At 37.3% G+C, this 22,464-nt stretch overlaps 1 protein-coding gene across 1 annotated transcript in view; it reads right to left on the bottom strand.

Moving 5' to 3' along the window:
- The window catches only part of LOC115923578 (cytoplasmic phosphatidylinositol transfer protein 1-like), a 67,825-nt gene that overhangs the window by 39,773 nt on the left and 5,588 nt on the right, over positions 1 to 22,464 (bottom strand). Inside the window, exons 2-3 of the mRNA XM_030984553.1 lie at positions 7,074 to 7,222; positions 6,377 to 6,474 (exon numbers count right to left, since the gene is read on the bottom strand). Of these exons, the coding sequence (XP_030840413.1) occupies positions 6,377 to 6,474; positions 7,074 to 7,222 (247 nt within the window). The remainder of the gene's footprint in view (positions 1 to 6,376; positions 6,475 to 7,073; positions 7,223 to 22,464) is intronic.

The raw sequence follows: 22,464 nt of genomic DNA on the forward strand, positions 1-22,464 counted from the left end.
TCACTCTTACTTACTCTCTTTCTCACTATCAATCCTTCATTATTCTCTCTCTCTCTCTCTCTCTCTCTCCCTTTTACTCCGTCCTCTCTTCATTTCATGGTGACTCCTGAAAGGTAAATATCTCCCTCTCTTATTCTCCCTCTCTCTCTCTCTTTCTCTCTCTCTCTCTCTCTCTCTCTCTTCTCCCCTTTCTTTTCTCTCTCTTTCTCCCTTTCTCTCCTTTCCCACTTTCTCCCTCTTTCTCTCTCTCTCTCTCTCTTACAACTTTCTTTGTATCTTTGCCACATTCTCTCTCTCTCGATCTCTCTATACATGTAAAGATGAGGCATGAAAGATTAGGAACATTAATTGCATTTTCATGAGCTGAACAAGGAGGCCAGAAGGGAATGCGCAGTCTGCAGAGTTCCTAAACAAAGCCCTTGGCATCATATGCATAAAACATGAAAAGTAATATGAAGAGAGGGACTTCTTGGCTTAAAATACTCAGTATATAACACCAAGAGATATATTCATCATCCAGACTTCCACCAAGGTCTTCCATTATAATCTATTTATTAATGAATACTATGATACTAAAAGCTATATTGCCCTACATGAAAGTCTACACTTTGCTCTTTCTTGAGTTCTCACAGCATTCCTTGTTAAACCAGTATTAGCAATCAACTAATTTCATGCCTTTTGAAACTTTGAAACTAAGCTTCTTTAGAGTTTAACACGTATATTCTTTGGTGTTCTAATTTGCTATACGACATGTGTGTGTTTGCTAATAATGGAAACTAAAAGAAAGAGAGCAAAAAAGAAAAACTCCATGAGGAAAAAAAAGAAAAAGAATAAGTTTATGAAAAACCACTGCAGCCACTGGTTTTGCCTCTAAACATGTTTATAGTAATTGAATTGCGACCTCATTTCCTTATGAAGCATCGCCCATTGCCATGGGACTGCTCAGGCAGGGAATGGGTACACGACCCGCTGCATGACATGGGAACCCACACATGGGACTGGGGGGCCATTTCGGGCTTCACTCCAGAGTGAGCACTTACCTGCGAGCGTGAATATTGACGGGCTCCGGGCTTGGGGGTGATATCAATAATACATGTATGCTTGACACGCTCATAAATCATAGATCTGCCGGGGCAGACTGAAGTGGATGATTTCGCGGGGTGCGTTGCCCTCTTACCACTAAGGGTTCCAACCGAAGAAGGGTACCGGGTCCTATCCATTCCCGTACATGTACGTCATACCCTCGAGGGATAAAATTAATGATTTCTATTGAGTTTAGTATCCTTTAGGGTTTAGGAGTGAAGTAAGGTACTCAATGTTGCCTCTGACATACAGGATGATAGTATATACTCTGTAATTGAGACATCATGACTACATTAATCTTTGTACCCACAAACTTTACAGAAAAAACGTAGCTACACTGGAGTACTGTAGATGTCTGTCTAACATATTTGACCTAAAATGTTATCTTAAAAAATCAAAGGCAAATTAAAATTGATAGTAATATTGGATATTTAGTTCTAGTAAGTTGTGTTCTGCTTTATCTGAAGACGAAATGGAAGTATTAAACAGTGAATAATTGCTATGGGGGTAGTTGTCAGGGAAATGGGATAGGCCCTAGGGGTAATTTTGTCCGGGAGTGGTCGTCTGGGTGTTGTTGTTCAGGGGGTAGTAGACATAGAGGCACTGGTCCTAGAACTCATGTGTGAATCATCAAAGGCAAATGGATGAAAAGAATGTATGTATGGATTCAAGTATTCAAGAGGAGGCACGATAGCTCAGTCGGTAGAGCAGTGGTCTCGTAATCCGGTGACCCGGGTTTCGAAACCAAGTCGATGCGCTAGTGCCCTTTGGTAAGGCATTAATCCTCATTACCAGGTCCCTCGGAGATGACCTAAAGCCGCCGGCCGTCTGGCTGCTTACTTTCAAGCATTTATGATTTCTTACCCGTCAGGTAAAATAATCACCATCGCTATTGAAGTCTAAATACTATGTTTTCTAATTGTATTCTGTGATATCTAAAGTAGATATGAAACTGTCAATAATTCCTCTGGGTACAGTTTAGGAGGGAAAGTAATCCTCATCAGGTTAATAGTGCTGAAGTAATTCAGCAGCTGATAAGAGTCCTGACAGGAATTTTGCTAAAATCTTATCTAGGAATGTATTTGGGGCGTATTACCAGAAAGCAAAAAACCATGATTATCTGAAGAAGATATGAAAGTATTAAAATCAATGTGATTTTGTTAAATGGTGGTTTATTTCACCAGGATGTTAAGGATCCAGGAGGACAAACAGCTGAAACTCCTATCCAAAGGACTTGAAGCTGTATGTGTAGGTCTTTTGCACAGAGCACAAGCAGATACAATTGGTTTTAAACTCAGTACCTCACAGTGACAAGACACCTGCTCTACAACTGAGCCATCAAACATGCACATACATGTATGATGTTGCTTTAGATATGGAGCACTTGGATTTGACTACGCACTTAAAACCTTAAAGGGGTTGGGTAACTTTGTCTCAGATTCTGAAACAAAATCCTGGATTTAGCTCACGCTGCAATGATACTTATAAACCTTTAGATCAGTCACGAACCCCATGACTTTTACAAGCCGATCGCCTGTCTGATTAATGGTTTTCATAAGTCTACTGGGGAAAACAAGTATGGTAAAACTGGTCACTCAAAGATTTTTACTTTTTTGAGGCACTTCTTGGTCATTTTGAAGCGCAATTTTTTTAGGGCTTCAATATTACCCCATATCAAATACACCGATAACACGTACATGTAGGGCCGTGCATCTCAGATTAACATTGTTAAACAATGCCTTTAATCAATTTCTATGAATAAAATTGAATTTCAAATTAAGACCCAACTTAATGACTAAAGTCAGTAAGGGTTGACTTCATACAGGCCTAAGGGAAAGGTGGTAAATATGTACGGATCTACAATACTTCCTCTGTTAAAAACTGTGGAGCAGTTGATACCGTAAACTAATCAAATGATCAACTTTAAAGGTAACACAAAGTTTTGGTATGGGGTCATGAATTTGGTTTAAATGAACATATTGGAAGCAAATGCGATCCTATAATATTCAGTGATTGTTGTCGCGATTGAAATCGAGTCTAAAGTGATGAAATTGTAAATAATTAAGTCTTTATGTTGTATAGCTCCCTCTCAAGGTCAAGATATTAAATAGCTTTAAAACGACGTTTCTTGACTAAAATCGACAAATTTGCTATTCCCGTTTGGAAATCACATATCGCAACTGCATATTCTGAGATTTTCATGGTCGCAGCTACCATTGGATGGCCGTATAAGCTATTTGAAATTTATCAAAAATTTACCGGGAGCACCGGTAAATTTTTATATTCAATTTTTCTCGAAATCAGAAGTGTTTTAGGGGTTAATTTTTCTAGTGTTTATAATACATCCTAAGGGGCATCCAAATGTATCAAAATTGTAAAGAATCGCTATCCGGCCATTTTCAATATTTCCCAAAACTTTGTATTACCTTTAACACTAGCCCCTACACTAAACATTACCCTAATCCTAACACTAAACCTATTTAAACAAGAATACAGAAATACAACTTTAATCCCACATCTTTGATGAAACAATCCTATAGCAAAGGCAACCACAGCAAATGAGAGAATACTTTACGTCCATCAGTATTTCCTACAAAGGCAGCCCCCTGACAGTTTATGCTATAGTAAATCATGTAGCATTAAGCAGATTTGGTATCAAATTGGACTTATCAGAAAATCTTCTCAATGATCCTGATGGACGAGTAACATCTGGGAAAAGGAAAGAAAGTGTTCTCTTCTTGGGGGAAATGGGGGGGGGGGGGGGGAGGAGGAGTGTGAGTGTGGATTTACAATATGTAGCTTTTTCATTAAGATTTCACTTGTAAGTGCACTGTATTCCACTGGGAGCAGTAACTCATTATATTCAACATAGAAGCTTATTAGCTTTTTGAGTCGACCAAGACACATTCCTCTTCGCAGATTAATCAGCCAAACTCAGACCACTGATGGATCTTTGGTAATCATGTATCCTTGAATATTATGGTGACTTCCAATAAGATCCCCCATCCCTAGGCCCCATAAGGTTTTGACACGTCTGTCATCTTTCAATTTTCAATTAGGAGATGAAGATATTTGTAGTCAAAATCAAAAGTAATCACATTTAATTCCTTATTGAAATGTAGCCTTTCTAATAATACCATGACAATGCCATAGTCATAAACCTTTAATTGCCAAATTGATTAATAAAAATACTGGTATCCTAGACCTGGGCAACATGAATTAAAGTGTACCAATTACCAAAAATACTACCCCGGTATGTTTTATATTTTAAGGGTTCCATGTTGCTATACCACATTCAAGCTATAAAGAGAATCAGCAAGTTTAAAGACACTCTCAATTATTACATAAATGTGACTTGTGCGTAAACTTCTAGATGCACATGTACATATACATGTATATGCGCTTGCATAGAATACATTTGCGCTGGGTTTCATGTTATTCTTTAATTTCTTAATACTAATTTTCTTTTAGCACAAAGGATGCTGGATACAATTTCTTTGAGGGTTGATTGATTTATACATTCTTTAGGTATTAGGAACACTTTGAGGTTTCTGCACATTTTCCTGACAACAAAACTTACAATACCATTCAGCGGATAATCTTAATTCTTCTGAGTTTATCTCACATTTAGGGAAACCCAACCTTGATAGCAAACTACTCTAGATGAAGCAAAAAAATCAAGTAGACTGGTCAAAGTTTTAATAAAAATCCAATTAAATTAAACGATAACTAAACTGACAGTTTTAGAAACTGTGTTTCTCAAGTTTCTGTTGCCGTTTTCCCATGACAGTAAGAACAATGGTGTGAAACCATCGTTGGCTTAAAGAGGATTAAGTATGAAAATCAAAATGATCTGCAAGTTGATCCCAGACCAATCCCTCGGCTAAACTCAATTGACATGGAACAGCTGACAGTACATGGGCAGTGGTGAGGGACTGCATGGATATGCGGTGAAGAACCGATAGAGTCTAGGGGATCTGGCAGCATGTATGTTTGTGACTGTTTTATAGACCACCATTCCACGTGTATATACCTCTCTCGCTTTCAAACGCTTTCTCTGTCTCTCTCTCCCTCTGTCTGTCTGTCTGCCCATCTCTCTCTCTCTTTCTCTCCCTTTGTTTCTTGTCTGTATTCTGTCTCGTCATCTCTCTCAAACTCTCTATCCACTCTTTCTCTATTCTCCCTTTCTTTTCTATGTTTTACTTTTTTCTCCTTTCCCCTTTTCTTCTGAATCTCTCTCTATTATCTTCCTACCCTTTCTTGCTCCCTTCATTTTTCTCTCTTTATCTTTCTCTCTCTCTCTCTCTCTCATTCTCTCTATCTCTATATCTCTCTCTATTATCTTTTTTTCCCTTTCTTGCTCCCTTCATTCTTCTCTCTCTTCTCTTTCTCTCTCTCTCTCTCTCTCTCTCTGTCTCTCTCTCTCTCTCTCTCTTCTTTTTCTGTCTCTGTCACTGTCCCTGTCTATTTCCCTGCCTTACAATGTACCTCATCATCCATGTGGTTGCATGGCAATGGAGTCAAGTGCACTATCCATGATGAGAAATTAATGCTTGGGGCTCAATGTGATTGATATGCTATGCTTTCCTATTATTCATATTCATGTACGTCTGTCTCTGTCTCTATCTCTCTGTCTGTCTGTCTGCTTCTCCCACCCTCTCTCCCTCTCCTTCACTTAATGTGTATAAATCTTCTTTCTCTCTCTCTATTTTCCTCTCTATCTCTCTCTCTTTTGCTTTCTTTCTCTCTTTCTCTTTCTTTCCCTTACCCTCCTTTTCTTTCTACTGGTTCAAGCAATTGCCTCTCTTTCGCTATGTAAAAGCCCCTCTAAAGTGCTGAGAACTCCAAATTTGCCCAAAATTTGATGCAAAGATCCCCCCTTACCTTAAGAAAACCTAAATTTTGTATTCTTTCATCAATATTTGGCTTCAAACTCATTAAAAAAAAAAAAAATCCTTGCAGAAATGTGTCTTAAATGACATCCTCTTTCACATTATGATACAATTTAAGTGAAATTCTGCCATCAAATTTGTGGGGTTCCCTACGATTGAGAGGGGCATTTCTCTCTTAGATGAGCAAAGCACCTAATTCCTATTGAATATGTTGGGCCATTAGGTGTATAAACTAAATGAAAATCACAGGTTTTAACATTTCAGATAATAAGGAAAGATTAAAGTTTGGTACGTGCATAAGTATGTTTAGGCTAAAGAGAACAGTATACTGGGTAACAAATCACATATTTTTATTAAATAGAAATAATTAGAGAAATTTTTAGTTGAAGTTGATGGCTAACCTGTCATTGTATGAGGATAGTGATTCCATGCCTTCTCTGTTATATAGAAGTAGCTGCACAACCTGGAAACTAACTTCTGTATCCAGACTGGTAATCGACTGTAACAAAGACAAGAAAAGGTTTTCGTTAAATGAGCATTACGGGTACTACATCAAGACACTAATTCCAAGACCCGGTTTAAATGAATGATATAACATGAATAAATGTGGTGAGGAAATATAAGTTTCTCATTCTTCAAATCAATCAGGGAATTTAGCCACAAAACCTTGTTTTCTTCAATACCACAGTAGAACAAACTTACATTACAGCATACATGCTAAAACTCACATTTAAATGACAAATATTATGTAAGAGAAATATATATATTATGTTCATTTGAAAAGCATTATAAAGTCTTATTCACATTGCATTTCAAATGGTCCTTCAATCATATATCTTAATAAAGAAGTTATTTCTACTAAACTTTGTCACCACATAATTCTTCCTTCAAAACACCACTTGTTCTAATTTTTCAACAAGCCTTCTAAAAGTTTTTAAAAAATCTATGGAGTGCCTTTAAGATAACATTTTATATAATCTCTTGAATAAATCTGACATAATCCAGATAAAACAAACAAAGGTATTTATACTGTAGGTAGGTTTGATTAAGGACCATTTTGTTTGACCACTCAGTAGGTCCATGGTTTGACTGACTTACTTTGATAGATAGACCCGTTTCTCTGTGAACCTGCCCTTGCCATGGACAGGGTCATCGCACTCTACATTCTGGATAACTTCTACGCCTTCTCCCTTCTGAGACTGTTCATCACTGTGTTTTGCTATCATGTACAGCTGTCCTATGTGGTACTGAAAGATACAAGATACAGGAGAAACAATGAGAAACAATCAGACACTGTTAATCGCTGTGTTTTGCTATCATGTACAGCTGTCCTATGTGGTACTGAAAGATACAAGAGAAGACAATCAGACAATGAGCATAGCTGTGTTTCGCTATCATGTACAGCTGCCCTATGTGGTACTGAAAGATACAAGAGACAGAAGAAGACAATGAGAACAATCAGACAATGAGAACAATCAGACAATCAGACACTGTTCATTGCTGTGTTTTGCTATCATGTACAGCTGTCCTATGTGGTACTGAAAGATACAAGAGAAGACAATCAGACAATGAGCATAGCTGTGTTTCGCTATCATGTACAGCTGTCCTATGTGGTACTGAAAGATACAAGATACAGGAGAAACAATGGACAATCAGACACTGTTCATTGCTGTGTTTTGCTATCCTATGTGGTACTGAAAGATACAAGAGAAGACAATCAGACAATCAGACATTAAGCATAGCTGTGTTTTGCTATCATGTACAGCTGTCCTATGTGGTAATGAAAGAACAACAGACAGGAGAAGACAGTGAGAAACAATGAGACAATCAGACACTGTTCATCGCTGTGTTTTGCTATCATGTACAGCTGTCCTATGTGGTATTGAAAGATACAAGAGACAGGAAAAACAATGAGAAACAATGAGAAACAAAGAGAAACAGAAACGAGCAGTTTATAACCCCTCTGAGATGAGTAGTTACTGTACTTTTCTTCGATTTGATTTCCTACAATGAATATCTGATTTTGTACTCAGCTCTGGTGCTTCACTCTCTCTATGCCTTTCTCCTCTCGCTCTCCCTCTCTTTATCTCTCTACTAGTATTTCACACAATAGGCATGTATTTGGTTTTCTCCTCTCTTTCTCTTTTGGAACAGTCTCTATTTATAATCTTATTCTATAACTCCCCCCCCCCCCTCCCCTTCTCCCTCTCTCTCTCTCTATCTCTCTCTCTCTCACTCTCTCTCTCTCTCTCTCCTCTCTATCTCCTTTATTTTGTTCTCGTTGTTCCTTTTCCATTCTCTTCTCTATCTTGAGTCCATTTCCCTCCCTACTCTCTCTTCTGTCTCTATCCAACCATATGGATATCACATTAAAGTTAACACAAAGTGTTTTCACTTAAATACATTCTACCTCACTGCAAACAATTTCCATTGACGTCAGAAGAACAACACCAGCATGAAATCGAAGTAGATTAATTTCCATTTCATTTATCACCAAAGATATATTTACACGATTACACGGACATGTGTGTAGTGGAGTACATGTACATAACAAAAACAAGGGTATAATAAAGGATTGTAGGAAAAACATATTTCTTCAAAGATTGTGTGTGTGCATGTACATGTATGAGCAAGCAAAGGCTCTAGATGTACCTCAAATTCTTCAGGGTAACTACACATTTAATAAAATGAATACCAAAGTACACATAACTTTAATTCACTGAATTGATATATGTTGGTTTATGTCTCCCCCCCCCCCCCCCCCCTCTCTCTCTCTCTCTCTCTTCTTATCAATATCTCTCAAGCTGTGTCTATCTGTCTCTGTCCTCCCACTCCCCCTCCCACTTCCTCTCTCTCCCTCTCTCTCTTTTTCTCTCTGGGTGCATTTATCGGGGCTTGCCACTAGATATGTACATATCGTACCCCACTATTGAACCCCACTATCGAACCCCACTATACGATCGTGATTTGCGGGATGTCGAGTTTATCGTCCCTTCACGATTCAAAATAAAGGCCTTATGTCTGCCCGGCTATTTTGACCCGGGAAGCAGACAGTTTCTCGGAGGTCAACTTCACACACATGCTTGTACACAACACCTGGGTGGTCCTATTTGTATGTGAGGTTCAAAACAGCTTTGCGTTTATCGATCTCTCAGAAACGTGATTCTGGCTGTATGTCACATACAAAACACACCTTTTTGCGTCTTTAGATATGCCCATATCTAAAGCCCTTTAAAAAAGGCTTTGCGTTTATCACCTTCTAAATTTGCCTAAAAGACGTTTGAGAAACCTGATTCTAGCCAAAAATCTGGTCGATAAACGTAACCTCTTTCTATCTTTCAAGCTGTCTTTGTCTGACACTGTCCCTCTCTCATGTGCCCCCCCCCCCCCCCCCACGTCTACCTACTCATCAATGCCAATCAGACCAAATCACCTGGTTGAGAATCCTGCTGATTTAGAAGCCAATCTCACAGATCAAGCAGAGACGACCAAGAGTCAAGACCCCAATTTATACATTTATACATTTCTACCGTGCTAAAGTAAAGCAGGTACAAAGTTGAAGGCAAGTTAGCCATCTTCAAATCTAGGGCTTTTATCAAAACCTTTCCAATGTAATAAAAGCTGTCGAAAGACCATCCACTGTACGGCTCCACCAGGAAATAAATTCTCTAATTCTAATATCCAAGAAGTTTTGGCATGGTCACTTAAAGAAAGTATTTTGCCTAGATATGTACACTACTACACTAAAGCGTATTTTGTAACATATACATTTTCATGTAAAATGAATGACAAAGCCCCAAAAAAGGTAAAAGTTAATTTATTTTTCTTATCCAAAGAAAATTGTCATCAAACATGTACATATAAAGGTATACTGTATAATCTGACACAAGTTTAAGTTTTTAACATTTCCCATTACATAAAAGTATTTCTGAAAACTACATACATGTACAAGAAAGGAAAGTGGGATATTTGCAATATTCTTCATATAAAGGTAATAAGAAGCTGCTTGCAAGATGAATCACAGAGTTGTCAATTTGTGTTTGGTCATTCAAAACTTTAAACTTCATACTGTAACTTATGTACCCTTTATCAGATATTCCTTTACACTTCACAAATCCTTCCTCTCACTTTCAATCATTTACTAAAGGTAATTCTCTAGCATAAAGCTGATGTCACGATACGTTTCCCCTTGGTAGAACACGCCCATTGGCGCATACATGTAGATCTGACAAATGTCAAATTATACACCGATATACAGATGGGCTGAGCATATCCATGCCACTGCCAATATGTTTTATTAAAATATCAACAAGACACCTGCTTTTAACTCTCTCTTGAGGTAGTAATATTGATTTGAAGTAAAACAGCAGCAAGTTAGACATTTTTTTCTTCAAACATGGAATCCTGTATCATTTAAAGCCCCACTGCACTACTTCTAGCTATTTGTGCCCACTATAGCAAACAATGCCTAATCGGTGACCATTGGTCCCTCATGATCCCCTTTTTCTTACGTTGAGAGCCGATTTGATAAAATAACCACCTGTCAGTGACCTTGCAGGGAGGTCTAATCCCTCCTGGCTAAACTAGTGCAGTGAGGCTTTAAAACATAGTAGATTGTTTAAAGGGAAACTTTGACACTTAGCCTACAGGTAAAAATTAATAAAACACTATGGCCATATTTCTAACTTGAGGTCAAGGTGAAACCCTGACTTTGTGTGCAGAATTAATCCACCAACGTACATGTACATGTACATCTTACTTCTACCCAAGATAAAGTTTTGCAGGTTTAAATACGTGAGTCATGCAAACTTCTTCATCACACCATGTAGCTGCTGGTAGTAAGGCTATCCAGACTGCCAGCTGGGCAAGTCATCAGGGGCAGCATGTCAATGGATAGTGGGAGACATACCAATGACCAGTCAATAGATACCTACTATCACATGCTGGTCATAGCAATGAGGGTACATTTCATAGTTCATTTCACCCTGTTTATACAGGCGCCACTATATTATCTACTACTGCACTGTGAGGGGAGAAGATTTCTTGTCTTGTTAAATCATCTTGCTTGCATGCATGTAAAGTACAAGTCCTGTAAGTTGCACTTACAGAAGAACCTTGATATGAGAAAACTAGATGGAATTCGACTGCGCGCAGTCGAAAATGATGCCTCCGTTATAGAGCAATTTTACAAACCAAAACAGAAAAAAAAATTGAATTCACATTCAATGGTAATCCATTGACAGGTTCTCAGAATATTGTGATTACAAGCAATTTCTCATATACATATATGACCCTTTGATCTTTGACCTCATGACCATAAAATCTACTCAGTTCATTGGCTCTGCAAGATGTTCTGAGTTAAATAGTAATCCATCTGTCAGTTCTAATGAGAATGCGTTCACAAGCTATTTTTGCATACATAATGGGCCCATGACCTTTGACCTTTGACCTTATGAACCAAGAATCTACTCAGTTCATGGCTCTGCAAGTAACAAACATGACCTAATTTTGGCATGAATCCATCAATCGGTTCTTGAGATAACGCGATCACAAGCTGTTTTTGCATTCATAATGTGCGCTGTGGCCTTTGACCTTTGACCTACGTGCTCCAAAATCTAATCAGATTGTCTTCTTATGGTGATACACACTATCATTAAGTTTGAAGTTTAAATCTCCAGTGGTTCTTGAGATATTATGATAACAATCTCAATGTATGGAATTTCATAAGTTGACCTCTGTGACCCTTGACCTTTGACCTACGTGCTCTAAAATCTAATCAGATCGTCTTCCTATGGTGATACATACTATCCTTAAGTTTGAAGTTTTTACATCTCCAGTGGTTCTTGAGATATGATAACAATCTCAATGTATGGAATTTCATAAGTTGACCTCTATGACCCTTGACCTTTGACCTATGTGCTCCAAAATGTAATCAGATTGTTTTCCTATAGTGATACACACTATCACCAAGTTTGAAGTTTAAATCTCCAGTGGTTCTTGAGATATCATGATAACAATCTCAATGTATGGAATTTCATAAGTTGACCTCTGTGACCCTTGACCTTTGACATACGTGCTCCAAAATCTAATCAGATCGTCTTCCTATGGTGATACATACTATCCTTAAGTTTGAAGTTTAAATCTCAAATGGTTCTTGAGATATCGCGCTAACAAACTCAATACAAGGAATTTCATAAGTTGACCTCTGTGACCTGTGACCTTTGACCTACGTACTCCAAAATCTAATCAGATCGTCTTCCTATGGTGATAAATACTATTCCCGAGTCTTAAGTTTAAATCTTAAATGGTTCTTGAGATATTGTGATAACGGTCAAACGGGACGGACGTACGGACGGACGTACGGACGGACGGACGGACGTACGGACGGACGGACGTACGGACGGACAACCCGAAAACATGATGCCTCCGGCACCACCTTCGGTGGCGGAGGCATAAAAACTTTTTGGAACAGAGGAAATCACTTTCTTCCATGTAAACCTAGCTGTTATATAGGGGCAAAAAACAATACAATGCAAAAAAGTGAGACCAGCAAAATCATAGTGTTATATAATTAATACTTGTCCTTTATAACAAGGTTCCACAGTCCTTCATTTACGCAAGATTGAATAAATGTATTTTGTTTCAAGCAAAGAGTAGATTCTGACTTTCAGTAAAATAGATGTATTTTCAATGGATCTTCCTCATGCAGAAAGTTTCTCCATACATGTACATACATACACATACATGTAAATACTTTTAGGAATATAGCCACTGCATGGAAATGACTCTGAGTATTAAAGTAAGAAGTGAATGTATTCAGTTGAATAAGTGAAATCTTTTCCCCAGGGTACAATCATCTTTTTCCTCGACATTCAGTTAGGTTTTTAGATGTTCAAAGACTTTATTTCTCTGAAAAACTATCGGAATAACTCTCAATACACAATCTCCAAATATTACTTTCATCAATATTCTGTAAAGTAAACAGTATCAAACCTCTCCAAGTAAGAAAGAAAGATAGCTGAAGTCATACAGTTTCTGGACAAATGCTACCCGGTTTCTCTCCATATCAAGCTTGAAATCTTCCAGCCTTCACCTCTCCGCCATGACGCCGTAAGGCCGATAAGGATCACTCTTGGATCGAAGAGTGGGATGATTTATAAATCCAAGAGGACATTCAAGACGACGCAAAGCTGAAAGAAAGCTGAAAGTTATCCTATCCTTCCACTCCTTATCTCATCTTCTCTTCGTATTATTTGCAATGGGCTCTCAAATCAAGATCGGGGTAGGATTTGTGTATGTCTTCCCCAAAACATATGTTTAAAGAATGATATACATGTACTGTATATGCTTTGTGTTAAGATCATAACATTTCTTAGGGTGCATTACTGCATTCAGTGGAGCAGGACTGTGGAACAGTTATACAGTACATACACTGATCAAATTGCTTACATGAAACACATTTTTTTTTAAAGGAGATTGTATTCATTCACCTGAATGTAGATACATGTATACATTATTTTTTTTCTTCAAGAATCAGGATCTAACTGCAAAATATAAAACACATAAAATATGCAAGTTCTTTCACAAAATGCTCCAAGAGTTACATTAAAAGAGTAAAAGAGACAATACAGTGTATGTCAACCAAACTCATTTTTCAGTTAACGCATGTGATAAAAGAGAAACAGCTTCTTTATCTATTTTTTCTTCTCCAAAGTGTGTTTAAAAATTCAATGATACAAAATGGAGGTGTAGTTAATTTTGCAAATTATTTTTACAAAAAACTGAACTTGGTATTTACGGTAGCTTTCTTTTTTATCATCTCTTTCATAACATTTTGAACTGATTTTAGGCTGTATCGCAACAGTATGTTTTATCACTTTTATACCACATCCACAAACACAATTATGCAAGGGATATCCAATAAATATTTATGCCATGCATGTTCAAAAAGCCTTCTAGTATCATATTTTCTATTCTTACACTCTTCATGTATTCGGTGATGATAGAATAATTTTTTAATTTCCTCCCTTGTCAAGCATCATGTCAGATTTTCTCTGATATAATGAATACCCTTGACACTTTCTTGTAGAATAGCTGGAGGCTAATAATATCTCATTGAATAGAACTTGTACATCTTTTCAACACCCACAATACACCTACAGGCCAGTGGAGAGAGTTTTTAATCACTTTCAATATTCCAAATAAGTAGCAGCTGATGCTTGAGAGCATGCACAAGCTGAAAGTGATAAAGAAAATATTGCTTGTAAGGAAAGGAGTATCAGTTGAAAAGGGAATAGAAGGCTTTACAAAGTTCTCAAGCAGGTTCATCCAGATACCGGCATCTCCAGTCGGGCCATGGTCATCATGAACAGCTTCGTCAACGACATCTTCGAGCGAATTGCCGGCGAATCTTCCCGCCTCGCTCAGTACAATTAATCTCTTGCTGGACAAAGTGCATGTAGAGACACTTAGTATAATAATTAATATCACAAACTTGAAATGTATGTATAGAAATGATTGATTAAGTAAACTAAATTTGCCCTTGTTTCTCATGGAAATCACATCTGGACGATGAAAGAAAAAGTTTGAGAACCTCTGCTCTAGATCATCGACCTGCAGTCACATGACCAGCAGTTACAGGAGTCACACTGTAATCATGGGTTCTTGGTTCTAAATTTGATTACCAAACCTTGATCAAAAATTCATCAAATAATTGCATCTGTAGAAGCTATCCATGCAATGTAATAAAAACCTTGAATTTAGATTCTCAATATCCATGGAAATTTTGATATTCCAAGTAATTCAGACAATCTCTTTTTTTTCTGGCAACTTGCTTGATATCATGATATTAATGGGTCACACATGAGAACTAGAAGGACAGATGCCATACAAAGCACACAGGGTTTACATGTATGTAGCTTCCTTTTGCCACTAAACTCAGGATGTGCGATGCGTTGTTATTGTTGCAGAACTCATACACCAATCTGCTTTCATTTCCTGCGGCTCAATATCTATTTCAACAAATATTTGCCGTCAGCGCATCCTGTTGACATGGGTTGTTCGTGGAAGGGACCCAACAATCATGTAATACAAAGCGTTCATATTCATATCAGATTCATAGTGGAACCACACTGGCAATTGGTAACCATGCGTAGCCTCATATTCGTTTATTTATTATGCTTGGGTATCATGTATTGTGTGGGCATCTTTCACACCCAAAATTAGCCTTGTGAAATTGAAATATCTTCAGGAGATCTACACACGGTTGGATATATGATTGTCTAAAGGTATGCAACCTTTGACATTAGAACTTGGTTGCGTCAATAGCTCTTTGATAGCAGCATCAGGGCCCACTGAAATGAGGGTTAATGAATGTACATGTATTGCACCTTGCCATTGAATTAACTGTCTTAACATCTTCAGTAGATGGTAACACTGTGAGTGACCTTTGACATTGGTCAGAGTTGCTTTAATAACATGGCTGCCTGAAGTTCTCACTGATTTCAACTCCAGAGCTAATTCAAAATGGTGGCACAAAATACATGTAGTTATTAGTATGTGGCTTTTCATCAATCTGCTGAACTTCCTTAGCATCTTCAGTAGATCTAGATATGCACCGTGGGTGACCTTGACCATGGCAAAGAGTTGCTTTAAATAACATGGCTGCCTGAAGTTCTCACTGATTACAACACCAGAGCTAATTCAAAATGGTGGCACAAAATACTTATTACTCCAGCTTTTCATCAATCTGCTGAACTGTCTTAGCATCTTCAGTAGATATGAGTTACATGTACACTGTAAGTGACCTTTGACATTGGCATAGATTTGCTTTAAATGACATGGCTGCCTGAAGTTCTCACTGATTACAACACCAGAGCTAATTAAAAATGGTGGCACAAAATAATTATTAATACAGCTTTTCATCAATCTCCTGAACTGTCTTAGCATCTTCAGTAGATATAGAGATACACTGTGATTGACCTTTGACCTTGGCATAGAGTTGCTTTAAATGACATGGCTGCCTGAAGTTATCACTGATTTCAACTCCAAAGCTACAGTGTAATTCAAAATGGTGGCACAAAATACTACTACAGCCTTTCATCAATTTGCTGAACTGTCTTAGAATCTTCAGTAGATATAGAGATACACTGTGCGTGACCTTTGACATGGGCGAAGGAGCCATTGGGAGAGTGTGAGAGAGAATATTGAGGGGAAGCAGATATGATGAAGAGTGATATTTTTTAGTAATTTTTTTTTTTAAATATGCACAGTATTCAAGAGAATATACAATATACCTACATACAGGTTTGAAATCTCATCTACAAAATCTCTATAATAGATCTTTGAAATGGTTAAATCTATAATATATATAAACAGTTGCCATAAAGTTTGGAAGAAAAGTGAGCTTTTAATTTATTTTGACTCTAACTCAAATGAGCAACCCCTCAACAATAAACATATACTTCAAACTCTTTCTAAATGAAAACGTAATATGCTGCAAGAGAAATAAAAAATAAAAAATCTTATCAGACCCCCAAATAAATCCCTAATGCATGTAGTGCTTTTAATTCAAAAGGAGATTAAATTGTATACATTGTGCATGAGAAAGATTATAGCTCATGTACATTGTATGTCACTGTAAGGTATCAATTCAACGGTTAAGTAACTGCACATTCTTTAAAATGTAATCTTGTTAGAAGCCTTTGTTGTCAATACTTTTAAAGGTATAACTTGATGTATTTGACACATTCATTATATGCCTGAAACTTATAGACAATTTATTCAAGTAACATTGAAGTAAAAATGAACATTATCGAACTTTAAACAATACAATGAAGTATCAATTGATTCCAAAAAGAATTCCAGTTGAATAGTGGTACTAATAACATAAATCAAATCCACAAGCAAATTACAAAGATTTAATCATAGTGCCCTGTACTACGGAAGCTAAATTGTTTCGTAGTTGATGACCAAATGTAAATGTACACTTGTAGTGCTTCTAATTCAAAAGGAGATTAAATTGTATACATTGTGCATGAGAAAGATTATAGCTCATGTACATTGTATGCTCAAAAATCCCCCTCTCTCCCTTTTTTGTCTGTCTGTCTCTGTCTCTGTCTGTCTCTCTCTCTGTCTCTCTCTCTCTCTCTCTCTCTCAACTTTTTTCTCTCTCTTCCTCCTTTCCCTCTCTTCCATTTCCTTTATCATATTTTTTTTTTTCTCTCCATCTTTCTTCTACCTTCCTCAGCACACAAACCATACACCCACACTTGCATCGCACATGGTCTCTCTTTAAATCTCAGGTACCCTTTAAAAACTACATGTACACATAAAATCCTGTTTTCAAAATTTTACAACCAAAGGCATTCTGAACTCCTCCTCTCTAGCCAAATCAAAGAGATACCACAAATCTGTACCCTGGTCTTCCAGACTTTTTTTCTTTCATACCATGTTTTCCCATACCAAATCCCTATCTTTCAGCTCAGGCCTGAAGCTTGGTCTAAATATAAACACCACATCTTCCATTATCAATACCAAATGGGTATCTCGAAGATATCTATTTCATTCCCAAAATATCTTCCAATCCTCACAAGTTCTTCATTTAAACGTTAATTTTTTCTTCTTCTGACCGTCACTGATCCCCAGACTTCTAGGGATCCACACGCGGCTCACATATTTCTGCAAGTGTGCGTATGGGGTATCAATGATACGAGAGATAGGCGTGAGATGGAGGTCTAAAAATACATTCTTAATCAAATTGGACCGGTATCTCCTCCTTGATTCTACATGCGTATACTTAACAGTCACTGCATCACGACCAGTCTTCCCTACCCAGACATGCAATCACTGTCCTAAATGGACAGATCAATACTACAAGTACATGTATATTAAGAAAGTTTTAGTTTTCAAGAGCCTTCAAAAGAACAACTAAAGCAAGGCCTACTATACATGTGCAATTCAAATCATTTATAGCAGATACTGATAACTGTGTTAAGTTGTATAATCTTGGAAAGAAGAGTCTGGGGAATGCTTTTCTACACTTTTTCATACCATAATGTATGTTTGATGCCACTACCAGCATTAATGTTATTATCATCCATCCCATAAGCATCATCATCAGTTTACAGATTACATTACAATTTGACCTTGTGTTTATCAGTAAAGAAATTGGATGATCATATTATGATTGTTCAATAAAATGTAAATAAAGAATATTTTGTTTTTCTTGTCCCCCCCCCCCCTTCTATTTAATAATGCAAGCAGCTTTTATGCTGCATGCTGTTTGGGCCATCATCTTCATGACACTGTATGCATAACAAGACTGTATATCTCTACATGTACGTACAGCTCTAGGGTGGAAAAGTGTTTCATTCCGTTTACGTCACTTGACCGACTTTGGATTTTGGCTGCTCCAGGAGGGGTGATGCCCCGCCTCCGAGGCTTGGCGATGACAGACTTAGAGATAGCAAGTTATCAACCAGAATAGGCCTGTCCTCATCAGCTCAAGATTGCCAAATAGCCCGCTATTTCTGATTTGGGAAATAATCCCGAAGTTACAAATCACGTCTTCATCAGCTCAAGATTTGACCTTGAATCTTGAAACTCGAGCTTGAGAAATTAGGTTGAGATATTTTGCTCAGCGTTTGCGCATAGTGCGAGTCTTCGGGCTTGCGAAGACGAACCGGACAAGTAGCGGATATTTTGCCAAATAGCGAGATATTTTGCAATCTAGCCCAAGATATCTTGGGATGATTATCTTGACCAAATATCCCGCTAATTGCAACTTCGGGCTGATGAAGACGGAAATTAACTGGATAATTTGCGATCGGGATAGTTCAAATAGCAGGATATTTGGCAATCTCGAGCTGATGACGACAGGCCGACTGACTCTCATTTAATTGACCTTGTTCAGGATCTTTACATGTATATCTGAAGAAGTTTTCTTTTCTTTTTCTTGAGGAACTGTACCAAATGAGCTTGGATGATCTTCATATTGGTCAGGTTGACTGTCTATCGTGATATCAACTGGATGACCAGAATTATAGCCTTCTGATAATTTGCATACAATAGAGGATCTTTTCAGGACATTGTTACATGCATTTACTAGAAATTGAAATGCAGTATTGCAGTACAGTATCTACACACCTCTATTAATAGACAATGTACTTTGGCCAAACAAAAGCATGTTATTTGTATCTCTTTTATTACCTATAAAATGTGAATAATCACACTTGAGATTAGAAAAGAAAAAGAAAATCTTTTGTTAGTTGTTAAAAAAAAAATTTACCCCCCAAAATGATTAATTCTGGTCACACTGAAATTTTTCTGACATATTCTTTGATTTGGCTTTGCCAAGTTGAGCAGGCGCCTCTGGCTGTCGTTCTGACTTCTAAAGACTCTGATCGTGCCTCTGCATACAAAATGTTGAAAATAATACTAGAATATGTATGAATTCTTGTAATAAAAGTCACATGTTGAGTATTGGATGTTTAATTCATGAACTCTTATTCAACCCAACACACACAAGCACAATTTTTCTCTCTCTCTCTCTCTCTCTCCCTCTCTCTCCCTCTCTCTCTCGCTCTCTCTCGCTCGCTCTCTCCCTCTCTCTCTCTCTCTCTCTCTCTCTCTTCCTCTACCCCAAGAAAGTATTTCTGGTAACCTTTTTAACATTTATATAATAATGGGCCAATAGTAAAATTTCCTGGGGTGTATTTGTGTGCCTGAAGATCAGAGTACACTTTCAAAAAACCTGTACATGTTATGCACCAGTGACAATTATATTAATCGCGGAAAGTTTAAAATCTGATATGATAAATCAAATCCACGCAAGAGTGAAAGCACATTTGATTTCTCTAAAGTATTCTTTTTGGGGGGTTTCTGATCTTAATGTTGGTGATTCTGCTTTTTTATTCTTATCTTTTGTGCATCACTTAAAAGATCACTTTCACTTCTCATTTCGCTAGCTGCAGACATCATACAAAAGAAGAAAGCTTCTCATTTTAGAATGAAAGAATGTCACAACAAAATAACAAATATCATTTGTTGCCAATTTGAAGATGAAACGCTGATTTGAATACTCGAAATTCTTTTTCCTGGACGGGTTAAGACCAGCTTTACTCCTCACTAGAGGACGTTCTCTGCCAAGACTAGTGTCTCTCATCCCCTGTTCATTTAGGGGTGCTGTGTAAAGTCTACTAATTGATTGTCAGTTTGATCAAGGAGTGCTGTAATGACAGATTCAAGTTCAAATCAAATGCGATGCACTCTGCGTCTGGTACATGTAATGACTACACGTATAGTAGTCCACAATCCTGTCAATCCTGCTCTTAGTCTAGCGGGGAAATACAAGGGAGCAGAGAGCGATTTAGCCCTGGAAAGCCCCATAAGAGCTCTGGTAATAACAAGAAAATAATTAAATATCACTGGGAGAAAATCACACTTACATCAAATCCTACACGAGCACCTGCAAACGGAAGAGTTTTGTTTTGTTTACACTGTTCTATTCTCTACATTTTATGTTAGGTGCTTTGAACTTTGAGAACCAGAAACAAAAATCAGAAAAAAAGCATATAATGGAATTTCATTTGAAAGGAACAATGCAGAAACTGTTCGTGTTTTCATCCACAATGAATATTTTTAAAGCCAACAAATCTTTTCCATCTTTCATACTATTCACCCCTCTTTAAAATCTGTGAACCAAATACGTTCACATACATTTCTATGTTCCCTTTTTTCCAAATGAGGTCCAGATTTGAAGAAAAAAGATTACGATGCAAAATAAATCACAATGCTGCAGTTCTTGCCCCAAAATGTGCATGGTAAACAATTCACAAAGGTTTTGGTTTCAGGTTATATTTTGGTAATGTTAAAAAACCAGATTAATATCAGGAGAGACTAAAAGTTAAAACACCATGTAAGAATCATGCTTTTCTTTTCTTCAAAGAAGCCAATTCTTTCTGAAATGTAATTTTCACAGTTTCATTTAATACTGTACATGTGCTTGTTAATTATATTTAGTGGCATGTATCATCATTACAAGGTTATAAGTCACATAATTGCTCCATGGTAAATTTACTAATTACCAAATTCCTAACTTCGACCCTTGACCCATTACTATACCTAGCCCTAATCCTTACCCCCAAACCTAACTTACATTTGCTATAAGTAATAAAAACCCAATAGCTACTGTACATGTACATGTAAACCTCTACCATCGATGAAATAAAACCTTTCCAGACTCTAGAGCGATTGTTGATGGAGCATTTGTCAGATGCCCAACACCTGTCCAGCATTACATCATAACTGAATCATCAAACTCTCCCAATTAACATGAAAATTAGATCATTTGGCCACTAAGCACAGAAATAAGATAGCTTTCACCCGCTTTCTTGCATGCAAATGGACACCTGAAAGTATCTCTAATTGAAACAGTGTCTTGCGCAACCTAACGAGGACAAGTTTTTCAGCGAGTGCACTTAAAAACTTGACCCACTCTAGTAATAGCTCAGGTTGCTCCTCTTCAAAGGCCCATTTACACGCAACAGCAAAAACCATGGGTTTTTCTTGCGTTCAAGAGTTTTGTCAGAAGTTCATAGGTACATGTACATGTAACTACAATGTACCCATAAACAGTAATAAACATAATGAAAACGTAGAATAAAGAAGCCCACCTCCAGCCAAAACTTCCAAGGTACTTTCAGTGTCAATGCTCATACTCAAAACGCTGGTGAATTAATCTAGTTTTTGCTCATAATATGACTCTCCTATTAACTTCCATATTATCATACGCAGAGCAGCAACAAGACACGCCTATTCATTACTCCCCCCCCCCCAAAAAAAAAACAACAACAACAACAACAACAACAACAACTATGGTATGTGTAGTATTAGCAAACACAAACCTTTCTTATGGGTTTTTTCAATAGTGTACATGGAAGTTTAATGAAATGATGGTTTTATATCAAATTATTTTTTAGCATTGTAAATGGGCCTCATGTTAAAATATGCCATGTGTGCAGAACTAGTGAAACCCGATCGACTAGTGATGAAAAACAAGGGTATGTAGCCCCTTTGCAATTCAACAATTGCTGTACTATGACCTTTGTATACAATTTCTAATATATATCAATAGAATTTGAAATAGGGCAGTAGAGCCTTGAATTGGGAGCAATATTTTACTTGGGTGCAAGGTAAGAATTTTGATAAACTGCCTAAAAGGGTCATTGAGTTTTGGATAAAAAGTTTGCCCCTGTTAATTGTTAATGCATACAGAATTTCAGGTAAAATCACAATTATAGTTTGTCTTTAAAGACCTGATCGGGCCTCATACCGGTAGATAACTTGTCACAGTGTGAGATATCATTAAAAATGGCATTTGGACATTATGTACTTTTAAATTTTTACTGTTTTTCAAATACTTCTTGATTGGGGAAATTGTCTTCTTGATTCGGACAACATCAAAATTAATATTACATTGTAAATGTCA

This window comes from Strongylocentrotus purpuratus, unplaced genomic scaffold, assembly GCF_000002235.5.
Source record: "Strongylocentrotus purpuratus isolate Spur 01 unplaced genomic scaffold, Spur_5.0 spur5_scaffold_14, whole genome shotgun sequence".
In the NCBI taxonomy this organism is placed as follows: Eukaryota; Metazoa; Echinodermata; class Echinoidea; order Camarodonta; family Strongylocentrotidae; genus Strongylocentrotus; species Strongylocentrotus purpuratus.